Source organism: Vombatus ursinus, unplaced genomic scaffold, assembly GCF_900497805.2.
Source record: "Vombatus ursinus unplaced genomic scaffold, bare-nosed wombat genome assembly UNPS02009770.1, whole genome shotgun sequence".
NCBI classification, from domain to species: domain Eukaryota; kingdom Metazoa; phylum Chordata; class Mammalia; order Diprotodontia; family Vombatidae; genus Vombatus; species Vombatus ursinus.
Window position 1 is genome coordinate 14,245,222 of NW_020949548.1, and position 13,171 is coordinate 14,258,392.

A 13,171-nucleotide genomic window follows, 5' to 3' on the forward strand; every position below is an offset into this window, starting at 1 on the left:
TATATATATATATATATACACACACACACACACACATTCATATACACATATATACACATACATTATATATATATATATACATGTATACAAATAAGAAAATTCAAACAATACACAAAGTAATTTGGAAAGTGCAGGAAACTAGCAACTGGGGGATGAGGAAGGAGTCCATTCTAGAAGTGGGGAGCAGCACATGCAAAGGCACAGAGATGAGAGATGGAATGTCACGTATAGGGCAACAGTCAACCAGCTGGGCTAGAATGTAAAGTCCATGGACATAGTAGTGTGCAGTAAACCTGGAGAAACAGTCTACGGCTGGTTAGTGAAGGGTTTAAATGCCAAATGGGAATTTATATTTTGTCCTAAAGACAAGAGGGAGTCTCTGAAGTTTATTGGAATGGGGAATGATATGGTCAGACCTGTGCTTTTGGCATATCAGTATGGCAGATATATGAAGGATGGTTTGCAGAGAAAGGAGACTTGAGGCAAAGAAACCAATTAGGAAGCTAATGAAGTAATCCAGGACCTGACTAGGGGCCAAACTAAGATGGTGGCCCTATGAATGGAGGGAAGGGCTTGGACGCAGGGGATGCTATGGAGGTAGATTGTATCCGCAGCATGAAGCATACGGCCTTGCATATAGTAGACAATTTATAATACATGTATGTTGAATTGAATTAGTTGAATTGAATTAATTGAATTGGTGAGAAAAAAGGAAGTTGGTAACAGCAGAGTAAGGAAGCTTGGGCCACCAAACTAGTGGAAGGAGAAGGAGCCAGGTGTGTCTGCCATATTCAGTTTGAGGAGTCCCATTGCTTCAATGCACAGATTGAAATGGCCTCTCCCATTGCTATGGGAGAGCTACTGCCCACCCTGGAATTCCTCATAAAGGCAGCTGTGTAATTTCTCACTAATGTGGGCACTTTGGCTGAGGTTTTCCCAGGTCAACAACTTAGTCTATGGTCCAATATATCGATTGTTTGGCCCAGCTATCCACCTAGGCTAGATATTAACATTCTTATCATAATACATGCATGAGAGACAGGGTGGCATGATGGATAGAGCACTGGCCTTGGACCAAGAGACCTGGATTCAAATCCCACTAACTAGCTGTGTACCTATGGACTTATCACAACTTCTCAGAGCCTCAGTTTCCTTTTCTGTAAAATGTAAGAAAAAATAATAATATTTGTACTATCTACCTTTTTGTAGAAGACCTTCAGGCATGAGGAACTCAGTACCTCTAGAGGCAGCCCATTACACTTTTGCATAGCTCTGCTTATTAGGAAGTCCTTGCTCATATGGTGCCAAGTTCTCCCTTCTTCAACTTTCTACTCACGGCTTGAAAATCTGTCCTGACTGGCCAAGTGGAACAAGTCTAACCCTCTTTTACTTACTGGCCCTCCTAGTACCTTCAGATGATTCTCATAAGCCATGATTCCCAGTCCCTCATTACCAAAGTTGCAATCTTCTCAATGTGGTCTATTTCATCAAGGTCCTTCCTAAAATGGTGCCCCCCAGAACTCAACACAATATTCCAGATGTGGGCTAGCTAGGGCAGAATATGATGGGACTATATCCTTCTTCATTCTAAACATCCTGTTTATGCTACGTAAAAGATTGCATCTGCTCTTTTGGAAGCTATATCACTTTATGGATGGCTCCTATTAAGTTTGTGGCCCATTAAAACTACCAGGCCTTTTTTCATATAAACCGTTGTCCAGTCAGGCTTTACCCATTCGATACTTGCATGGCTGGATCTCCCTACTACTATCCAGTGTATTCTAGACAAGAAGCTATGAAGTAAGTCAGAATCATGGGAGCTAGAAGAGACCTTTTCGTTCAGTCATTTTTCAGTCATGTCTGACTCTTTGTGACCCCATTTGGGGTTTTCTTAGCAAAGATACTGGAGTAGTTTGCCATTTCCTTCTCCAACTCATTTTACAGATGAGGAAACTGAGACAAACAGGATTAAGTGACTTGGCCAGGGTCACACAGCTAGGAAGTATCTGAGGCTCAATTTGAACCCAGGAAGATGAGTCTTCCTGACTCCAGGCTGAGCGCTCTGTGTACTATGGCACCACCTAGCTGCCCAGAAGGGACCTTGGAGGTCATCTAGTCCCGCCCCCTTATTTTACTGGTCAAGATAAATGACTTGCCCAAGAGCACACAGGCAATTAGGTGACAAGAACCAGGATTCAAGCTTACATGCAGTGACTGCTCTACTCCACCCAGTACCCTGCCTCCCGAGCTTCATGATCAAGAGCCATGGCTTAGATTACTTTGGTGCAAACCAACTGGCTCACCTCTGTATAAAATGTTCCTAAGGGATCCCCTATAGAATTTCTGATGTAGGTCAATGAGCAGGCATAATCTGAATGAATACCAGTGTAACCAGGAGCTCACACCCAAATGCAAAAGACTTTCCTCATTATTGGAGACTGGTTACTCAATAGCCCTGTGTGATGGGCAGAGTTGGGGAGATCTTGGGAGAAGAGAGATCTTGGTCTTCTGCCTTCTGCCTTTGAGAGAGAAGATACGTGGTTCCAGATTCTTACCCAAGGAGAAATTCTCCAAAGTCTCTAGTGTACTGAGCTGAGGATAGGGAGGTGAGCAAGGTACTGGCGCCTGTCTTCTTCCCAGAATCTTTCTCTCCATGAAGAGAATCTGGAACTGGGCATCTTCTCTCACAAAGATGGAAGCCAGACAATCAGGAGCTCTCTTCTTCCCAGCTCTCACCACCACCCACCATCACCACAATGCAAGCTCCGATCACTGAGTGTTTAATCTCCACCAATGAGGAGAGTCTGGTGCAAATAGGTTTGAACCCCTGGTGACATACACCAGGAAGTCCAGGCCCTAGACCTTATAAAAACTGCAACCACAGATCTGGGTGTTTTCTTCTCTGCTGCAGGTTAAAGGACCATGTTAAGTCCCACAAACACGATGGGGAAAAGCTCTCCCTGCCCCGACACCTCAAAGTGGTGGGCCAGATTGAGCACCTTGCACTTACACTGGGATCCCTACGCCTGGATTGCCCAGCGGCTGTGGTTGGTGAGTGGGCCTTGAGGGCTGGGGGCTGGACCCAGGGACCACCCTTCCCTCACTAAACTTCCCCAAACCTCATGCTAGCTCCACAGGGCCTCTGCTACCTGCAGAATTAACGCCCCAGGGTTTGTGGGATCAGTCAGTGATCCTGTCCAGGCTCAATAAAGTAGGGGCAGTAGTCCCAAGCACTTACCTCAGGAGGCCTGGTGAGAATTAATTAGAAATAGCAGTGTGCAGTGAAGGTGAAGGAGTCTTGTCATCCTTAGGAGGGAGATAGCTGTGTTTAAGGATTGATTTCCCACCTCCCCACACACCTGTGCTAACCTCCCCCTAACCTGTCCCAGTTACCACCTCTAGGAACTCACTTCTGTAGCTATGGATAGAAGCTGCAGGTAGCAGATTCTCACTAGACAGTCTTCCTTCTCTTCCAGAGGACAATGACAGAAATCTCACTCTTGGGCTCCAGACTCTGCGGTCCTTGAAGGTAGGGCCGGCTTTGCCTCCTCTTGATGCCCTGACGGTCTGGGGGTGAAGGACTTCAGGCAGTGCTGCTAATTTTAAACTTTGTCCTCAGTGCATCATAAACCTGGACAAGCAGCGTCTCATCATGGGGAAGGTGGAGAAGGAGGAGATCCCCTTTGTGGAGACTATGTCTGGGAGTGAAGATAAGTGAGTGCTGTGTTGGGGTTTCATCCACTTGGAGAAGCTGGCCTGGTTAGAGCCCCCCTCCTTCAGTGGGGTCCCAGACAAGCCCTGCAGCCTGCCTTCTCCATCCCCGACCCCTCCCTACCTTGAGCACCTCACGCCTGACCAGTAGCCCCTCACTCAACTCCCTCAGCCCCTCAAAATTCCTAGGAGCCCCCCAAGCCTCCCCTAGGGAGGCCCCATTCGTAGTGGGACATCACATGAGGAGATGAGTGGATATGGGGGGAGCAAGGCAGGAAGGGAGAAGTGGGGGAAGGAAGGAATTTTTAGGTCTCTATGTTAAAAATCTGATTTCTTTGAGGCTCATCGTCACTTCTGATTTTTTTCTTTTTATTTCAGCACATCAGAGGCATAATTAAAGAATGAGAAGTGTGTGTGAGTGAACATACACTCACACATACCCATACACATACAAGCCACATACACCCCCAAGCTAACAGCTTGGGAAAGCTGTCAGGCTTGGCCCAGATGCAAAACCGGTCCCTGCTGCCTGGACCACATCCTTCCCTCTGTGGGAGGTTCCATCGATTCCTTCCCCTCTGGGCCTCTCTCCTCTGTAGCCTGTGCTTAGAGATCCTGTCTGGTTTTATCTATGGTTTTTATATGTCTGATCCTGTGTTTAATGAACCTTTGACACTGCCCTGACCTAGTTGCTGGAGTGTGTCCCCAACAGTTCACTCTTTTCTAGGAATCTGCTTTCTTTAGCCATGTACAGAGGCTGCCAGGAGTTGGCCCTTATTAGAGTCACTTCTTTGTTTTCCAGTGAACAGATGTGTAATCAGAAGGAAATAGGTACTGACTCATTGGCTCAATCACAGAAAGCCATGGCATGGATTCATTGAGTTTTTATTTACTCCACACATAGGATTTAGATCTGGAAAGGGCCTTAGACACCATTTCATCCAACCCATTCCCTTTACAGAGGAGGAAAATAAGGCTCAGGATTTAGCGATCTGCTCAGTGTCACATAGCAAGGGAGTAGAAGAGACCCAGGTCTCCTGCCTCCTAGTCTGACCTAATTTCCACTCCACCATTCTGTTTCTTCTGTGGAAGGAACTGTGAGGTGAGAGCTGTTGGGCTGGCAAAACAGCAAGAGAGATAAAAGGGGAGAAAGAAAAGGAGTGATGGCGCCGGGATGGGGGATGCCTGCCACAAGGAGCTGGAGGGGGCTTCCAGAACGTGTCCAGAATGCCAACATCAGTCACTCCTTTTGGGTAAAGAATGGAGGATTCTGGTTAAAATAATAACAGATAGGTTTTCTGAGTACTATTATTAGCTACTAATCCTGTAATCAATTTTTATGAGATGGGCTCAGCCAGCTAGAGGACATAGAGGGTTAAGAGATAGAGAAAGTGAAGGCAAGGGGGTGGCTTAAGACTTGGCCATATAGGTGTTGGTTGCTGGGATGGGGATGCCCAGGAGATCCCCAGGTGGGGAGGGGAGGACACTACAAAGTAGTCAAAGGAATACTGGACAGCCAAGGAGCCTGGGTTTATATCCACCTGCCATCAGTAACTTGTCTGACCTTGGACAAGTCACGTCCACTGTTTCCTCACCTGTAAAATAATGAGGTTGGACTAGAATCAGGGGTGAGAAACATGCAGCCTTGAGGCCACATGTGGTCCTCTAGGTCCCCAAGTGTGGCCCTTTAACTAAATCCAAACTTCATAGAACAAATACTCTTAATAAAAGGATTTGTTCTATAAAACTTGAACTCAGTCAAAGGGCCACAAACAAGGACCTACGAGGCCTTGAGGCCCAAGGTTCCCCACCCCTGGTCTAAATGGAGCCCTTCCAGTTCTGACACTGTGTAGGGAGCTGGTAAGATGGTAAGAGTTTGCTACTCAAGCTTTTCATGTTGGAGTATCAGAGTAGGTGTTTACACTACAGTTCCGCCATGTTGTTAACCTATGAGAAGTCAGACAATGATGATCCTATTGGAATTCCCATAAGAAATTCCACAGATCTATACCCATTCTTTAGCAGAGATTCACAAACCTTTTTATTCATTCACTGCCAATATCCCCACACCTCACAGTAGATGGTAAAGTAAGGGACAGGATAGAGAGGATGAGAATCCATCCTGTCCACCTACCCCATTAGTTCTCAATAGAACTCACAGTTTTAGCCACCAAGACACCTCCTAGCTCCTTGATACTCCCAGTTGGGGACATGTGGGAACAGTCCTGTGGCCACACTGTCACTGTCTTATCTCACAGGTTTATTCACAAGATACCTTCCTCCCAGCCTCTGCCCAGGCACAGACACAGGGAAGGCACAGATGCAGTCCAAATATCCTGGGCAACAACAGTGAGCTCTGTGGGGTCAGGAACCCCTGACATTCCCAGCTTGACTATTCCCCTCCTGTCCCTCCCTAAACTATTCCATAGAAGGGACCGTGCCTCTCTCCACTTCAGCTAGGTTCTCTTCAAGTCTTCTGTCTTTCTCTGCACCCCCTCATTTCCCCTCTCTGGCCCTGCCCTTTCTTCCCTCTCAAAAATAGATTAATCCCTACTCACCAGAGTACAAACCACAGCTGCTCCTGATACCTGGAATAAGCTGAATATCTTCCCATCCTTTATAATAATGCCCCACCACCCCATTTAGTCTCTCAAAGGCTCCTCACAAAATCTGAATATACTCCACTGGCAAGTTGTTGCCATGATATATTAGCCTGTCTTTCCCATGTCTGAAGATGGTGGCACTGGGGACCAAGAAAAGCTAAGGAATCCTCTTCTCTGATGACTGTCTAGAGATCAGGGAAGACATGCGTTCCTTGACTTCTTAGAGGTAAGAGTCCAGGAACAGGGGAATGGATTAGATGACCTTTGGAGAGTCTTCTGGTGCCTAAGGCTTTCCGGGTTGAGAAGAGAAAATGATTGGACGGTCCAAGCTGTAATATCACTGCCTCACCCAATGTGCTTTTTGGTCAAGCTTAAATTAAATTCCAAGATCAAATAGGGAAGACTTCACTTAGCAAGCTATGCTTGGCACAGGCATCTTGGGAATGTTGAAGCTCCTTGGTGGGGAGGAGGGTGGTAACTCTAGGGTCTCATTAGATTTCTTTAAATGTCTCCATGTTTGTTAACTGGGAAACCTCCCCTGCAGTTGCTTGTACTCTGAGGGTTGGGACTACAAGCTTTCCATGGGGTTGAGCCAGCCCTACCCTGGGCATCAGATTCATGCCTGGCAAGAGGGCCATGGCAGGTTTCATCTTATGTAGCTGGAGCCCATGTTCAATGGGCGCTTGGTTTCTGACAAGAAGCTTGAAAAATATGTTTTTTAGAACTTAGTATTTCTATGCCTAATGTATTTGAGGAATGGGTATTTTCTGATGTTTTCTATTTCTCTGCCTTTAACTAGTCCTTCCCATAGATAATTCCAATCCCTTAGCCCCAAGTCTCCTCAGTATGGATCACTTGGCAACAGCCTGCCTTCCTGTAGGTGAAATATCTTTCTAGGCTCAGAGCACTGAGAGACGGGATGAGGTCCTTCCCTGCCTCCACCTTTGGGCCCCTCTGTTGGCACTTTCTTCTTGCAGTGTTTCTGGCTGTGTCTGGTTTATCTGTGAGACTAATGCACCAATAAAGTGAAACCTCATCTCAAGAGACTACACGGTGCTTATGTGGAGGAGCTGGTGGGGGCTGAGTTGGAGGGCCTTGGGGCATGCCTTGAGTCCTGTGGTATGGAGGTAGGAGTATAATTAGGGGAAGGGAAAAGAGAAGGGAATAAGCATTTATTAAACACCTATTTTATTCTAGGCACTGTGCTAAGTGTTTTTGACAAATATTTCAATCACCCTGGGAGGAGGGTGCTATTAGGATCCCATTTTACAGTTGAGGAAACTGAAACTGAGAGAGGTTTAGTGACTTCTCCATGATGATGGTCATAAAGTAAGTGTCAGAGGCAGGATTTGAACTCAAGTCTTCCTGAATCCAAGTCCAACACTCTACCCACCATGCTACATTATGCTAGATTTCCAAATTCTTGAACTTGGGGTTTCTAGAGAGGCAACTAGGGAGGAGAGGCCATACCCCTGAAGGAGACATTGAGGCACCAGGGGATGTTCATCCTAGAAAAGAGAAGACTTGGGAGGATATTATAGGTGGCTTTAGGTATTTGAAGAATTTGTGGTAAAGGGTTATATCAGAGGCTACGTGTGGTCCTCTAGGTCCTCAAGTATGACCCTTACCACACTTGAGGACCTAGAGGGCCACATGTGGCCTGGAGGCTGCAGGTTCCCCACCCCTGTTGTTCTCTTAATCCCCTAAGGGCAGAACTAGGAGCAATGGATAGAAGAATCACATGCCATAGGATTTTTAGACCTTAAAAGTGACCTTGTCCCATCCCTCCATTTTGCAGGTGAAGAAGCTCAGGCCCTAATAGATTAAATGGCCTGATTTTAATCTGGATCTGCTCATCCCTGTTCCATTGTTCCACTTAGACACCGCCCCTTTGATTCACCATAAGAACAAACTTGCCAACCTTCAGGGCTGTCCAAAAGTAGAAGGAGCTACCTCAGGAGGGAGGGCATTTCCCGTCACTGGAGGCCTTCAAGCAAAGGCAGCGAGACGACCAGGAGAGAGAGGGGATTCCTCAGAAGTTCTCAAAAGTCCCCTATGCCTCCAAAATTCTGTAATTCTAAGTTTAAGGGGGACAAAGAACTATTGCCCAAAGACCAGTGTCCCATGTTGGGATCAATTGGCCAATGAACAATAAAAAATGAACCAAGGGTGCAGGATTTCCCCCAGGGCAGGGTGCTCACTAGGGGAGTTAGGGATGTTGGGATGGGTAGAGCCAAAGGCAGAGAGAGAGAGAGAGAGAGAGAGAGAGAGAAAGGAAGGAAGAAGAAGAAGAGGAAGAAGAAGGAGAAGAAGAAGAAGAGGAAGAAGGAGAAGAAGAAGAAGGAGAAGAAGAAGGAGGAGGAGAAGAAGGAGAAGAAGAAGAAGAAGAAGGAGAAGAAGAAGAAGGAGAAGGAGAAGAAGAAGAAGGAGAAGAAGAAGAAGAAGAAGAAGGAGATGAAGAAGAAGAAGGAGGAGGAGAAGGAGGAGAAGAAGAAGGAGATGAAGAAGAAGAAGAAGGAGAAGAAGGAGGAGAAGAAGAAGAAGGAGATGAAGAAGAAGAAGAAGAAGGAGAAGAAGGAGGAGAAGGAGAAGAAGGAGAAGAAGAAGAAGAAGAAGAAGAAGAAGGAGGAGGAGAAGGAGGAGAAGAAGAAGGAGATGAAGAAGAAGAAGGAGAAAAAGGAGGAGAAGGAGAAGAAGGAGAAGAAGAAGAAGGAGAAGGAGAAGAAGAGCAGGAGGAGAAAAGAAAGAAAACAGGAAGAAAGAGAAGAGCATAGGAAGAGAGAGGAATAATGAGTATTCTGGAGGTATGGGATGGTAAAACTCAGAATGATCCTACTCATTTATCCCTCTCCAGCAGGAGTTCTTAACCTGGGGTCCACAGGGATCTGAAGATAGATTTCCCAGGGTCCTTGAACTTGAATGGAGGAAGAAATTCCATCTTTATTCTCACTGACCTCTAACTGAAATTTAGCACTTCCTTCAAATATGAATGCAGGCGACAAACATGATTCTAAGAAGGGGTTCCTGGGCTGCAGCAGACTGCCCAAAAGGTACATGAGACAAAAAGAACCCCTGGACTAGGGGCCAGCCCCCTGAACAGCACTTAGTGGGTGAAGAGTGCGGTCAGACCTTCAGGATTTCTCTGTTTCCCGGCCCTTCACCACGGCCCTCCGACAGGCTATTTGCCAGTGAGAGATTCTCCATCTGGAGTGTCAGGCTGGGGGAGCACCATCATCTCCTGCCTTTGGCTCCTGCCCTGTCTCCCCTACCTTGTCCTAGATGCATAAATTGCCACCTGGCTTTGCTCCACCTGACGGCCTGACCTGTTTTTAGAAATGGCTCCTTTGTCCCCTGCTGACATCCTCTTGAACCTGAGGCTCAGAGACAGGATGGTTTAGTCTCATGGAGAGATGGGGATTGGGGGTGGGAATAGAGCAGAAGGGAAGGGAGTTGTGTTGGGAAGAGATCCTCCAACCCCAGCAAAGGATGTTCCTCAGAACCCTCTTGAGAGGAGGGATGACTTTTCCCCGAGCCCAGGGAAAAGTCCTTATCCCCCTTAATCTTTCCTTATCCCCCGCCAAAAAATACCACATATTCCCCGCAATTACCGGTATAACTTTGGGCATGTCATTTAAGCTTTCTGAGACTCAGCATCCTCATTGTAAGTGAAGAGGTTCTATCACTTGAGGTTCTGAGGTTCTAGATGAGGTTCTGAAGTTCTAGAAGGATGACCCTTTAATTCTTGCCTAGTGATGAGGAGGTCGGGTTTGTTGGCTTCTAAGGTTCCTTCTAGCTCAAAATCTATGATCTGCTGAGGAGTCTGTGACTGTCCCAGGAATGACCTCCCCACCCCCATCTGACCCCTGGCCCCAGCCCCCTCCTCCTCTGGGAGCAGCGTTTTCTGGGAGTTCCCTTTTAGGGGCCTCCCCTTTCTGCTCCTTCATCCAGAGATGGGGATAGGGGAGGGAGACAGGTATTGCTATCCCCATTTCACAGATGGGGAAACTGAGCAAGACAATACTACGGTCACAGAGCCTGTAAGCACCAGAAGCATACGACAAGAACAAAACCTTTACCGGCCACTTCGCTACTTAGTCTATTGGTGTCTTAGGTGGGAGGGACAAAAAAACAAAGCAGGAGGTGATGCAGTGGATAGAGCACCGGCCCTGGATTCAGGAAGGCCTGAGTTCAAATCCGACCTCAGACACTTGACACTCACTAGCTGTGTGACCCTGGGCAAGTCACTTAACCCATTGCCCAACCAAAATAACAACAACAACAAAGGGAAAAAGCAAGGTTGCCCGGCACATAGTAGGTACTTACTAAATATATATTGACTTGAGGTTGAGGAGCCACGGGAGAAAAATAATTAGAGGCAATAAGGAGCCACAAGGGAAAGGCCACCAGAGTCAGGACACTTGGGTGATAATAGTGATAATAATAGCTAACATTTGTATAACCATTTATAGATATAGATGCATACATACATATGTATGTGTGTATATATGTATAACTCTCTCTCCTCTTTCTCCATATATACTCTCATTTGATTTTCACAACATCCCTGTGAGAGATAAGTGTTATTGTTATTCCCATTTTATGGAAGTGGAAACTGAGGCTGAGAGAGGTTAAGTGATTGTCTGGCTTCACACAGCTAGTAAATGTCTGGGGCAGGATTTGAACTCAGGTGTTCAGGACTCCAAGTCCAGAGCTCTTACTTACTGCCCCACCTAGTGTCTAGCAGGGGTGGGGAACCTGCAGCCTTGAGGCCGCAAGTTCCCCTCCCCTGGCTAGGGGATAGGTTACTGCTAGCTCAGACCCTCTTCTCCGATGTACCCGTGGGACACTTTCTGAATCAGCCTGGTGGTCTGTCTCGGGGAGGCTGGGTGCCACACATAGGCATCTGGTTGGGGGAGGGAGGAAAGAAGAATGGAGGCGTTAGCTGATTCTGGGGTCCTGAAAACGCCCCAACTCCTTCTGTGCCAGCGGGACCTAAACATGCCTAGCAGGACAACCAACAGCCCAGCCCCCCGGCTGTGCCTCTGGTTTCTGGAGAATGGGGCTGCAAGCCTTCCCGGACGCAGAAAAGGCACCAAAGGGAAATCCTGAGTAAGAAGATGACAAGCCCTCAAGTGCTTCCCCTCCAGAACTGTCCTCCCACTTAGCCTCAGCGCTGCCTTTTCTTTTCAGTTTGGAGCAGAAGTCATCACTCCTGATGTCCCCCTCCACCCACTTTGTTTCTCAGGACTCCCTTGACCTAGATGTGGACGAATGTCCTTCCCTCTTGGTTCAACTGAGACAATATTCTAGTTTTTCAATACACAACATTTTACTTTACCTGAAAATCACAACCCTAACAAACAGAAATACCCCAAAATCTATCCACAGACCCGAGAACCCTTATGACCTCTAACCTAGCCTGACCTCTTCATTTCACTCAGGAAAGAAACTGAGACCCAGAACAGACCAGCATCTGATACCATACACCACAAAAAATTTGTAATCAGTCATCCAAATATATATCAATACTAAGAAATTAAAGACTTGTTCTGGACACTCTATTTTTATTAATTCAATGGATGTCTTTCACAACTGTGGCAAGGAGGTAAATTATTAACATGGCAAGAAAAATGATGGGACTAAATAAATAATATGCATCCCAAATAAAAAGGAAAAACAAACAGGGGGAGAAATCTTTGTAGCAGACATTTCTAATAAATGCTTAACATGCAAAATATATAAGGAAGTGATACAAATTTCTAAGAACAAGGACTATTTTCTTACATTTAGATAAATAAGGAAATAGTCAAAGGATATGAACAAGCAATTCTCGAAAGGAATAAAACTTGTTAACACTGTACTCAGGAGGACCTGAGTTCAAATCCGGCCTCAGACACAACACTTACTAGCTGTGTGACCCTGGGCAAGTCATTTAACCCCATTGCCTAGCCAAAAAAAAAAAAAAAAAGAAAAGAAATGTTCACAATTCCAAATGACCAGATACATGCAAATCAAAACAACTCTGAGGTCCCACCCGACCCCCCATCAAACTGGCAAAGATAATAGAAAATTATCAAAGTCTCTGTTAGCACAATTGTGGTCAAAGCAGGCACAATATTACAGTGTTGCTGAACCTATTAATTGGTTCAACCTTTTTTGAAAGTAGTATAGAAGTATGTAAAAAAAAAAAGTTACAAAAGTGTCCACACCCTTTTACCTTGTGATCCCACTACTGGAATTATTCCTGGAAGAGGTTAATGGCAGAAAAAAAAAGATGGGTTTTCTTGGCGAAAATACTGGAGTGGTTTGCCTTTTCCTTCTCCAGCTCATTTTACAGATGAGGAAACTGAGGCAAACAGGGTTAAGTGACCGGCACCAGGTTCCCACAGCTAGTAAGTGTCTGAGGCTAGATTTCAACTCAGGTCTAGCTGCCATAAGAAGCATACTAAGTATTCTAAAATTCCTCAAAGACCAAGCAGCTAAGTGGGTGCAGTGGATAAATCTCTGGGCCTAGAGTCAGGAAGACCTGAGTTTATGTCCTACCTCAGATATTTACTAGCTGTAGAACTCTGGGCAAGTCACTTCACCCTGCCTCAGTTTCCTCATCTGTAAAATGAGCTGGAGAAAGAAATGGGAAACCACTCTAGTGTCTTTGGCAAGAAAACCCCAAATGGGATTACAGAGAGTCCCATACGACTGAACAACAGAGTATATTATAGATGGTGATTGTAGTGGAATGGTACTGTACCATAAGAAATAATGAATATAAGGAATTCAAACAAATATGGGAAGACATGTGAAATCATGTGGAATGAAGAAAGGCATAAACACTGTGTGACCTTGGGCAAGTCACTTAA

The 13,171-nt window shown here is 45.9% G+C and overlaps 1 protein-coding gene across 1 annotated transcript in view; it reads left to right on the plus strand.

The window, feature by feature from the left end:
- Nucleotides 1–5,329, plus strand: part of NRIP3 (nuclear receptor interacting protein 3) — a 26,559-nt gene extending 21,230 nt beyond the window's left edge. The window contains exons 4-7 of the mRNA XM_027852663.1: nucleotides 2,912–3,051; nucleotides 3,477–3,529; nucleotides 3,620–3,714; nucleotides 4,090–5,329. Of these exons, the coding sequence (XP_027708464.1) occupies nucleotides 2,912–3,051; nucleotides 3,477–3,529; nucleotides 3,620–3,714; nucleotides 4,090–4,105 (304 nt within the window). The 3' untranslated portion in view covers nucleotides 4,106–5,329. The remainder of the gene's footprint in view (nucleotides 1–2,911; nucleotides 3,052–3,476; nucleotides 3,530–3,619; nucleotides 3,715–4,089) is intronic.
- The last annotated feature ends 7,842 nt before the right edge of the window (nucleotides 5,330–13,171 follow it).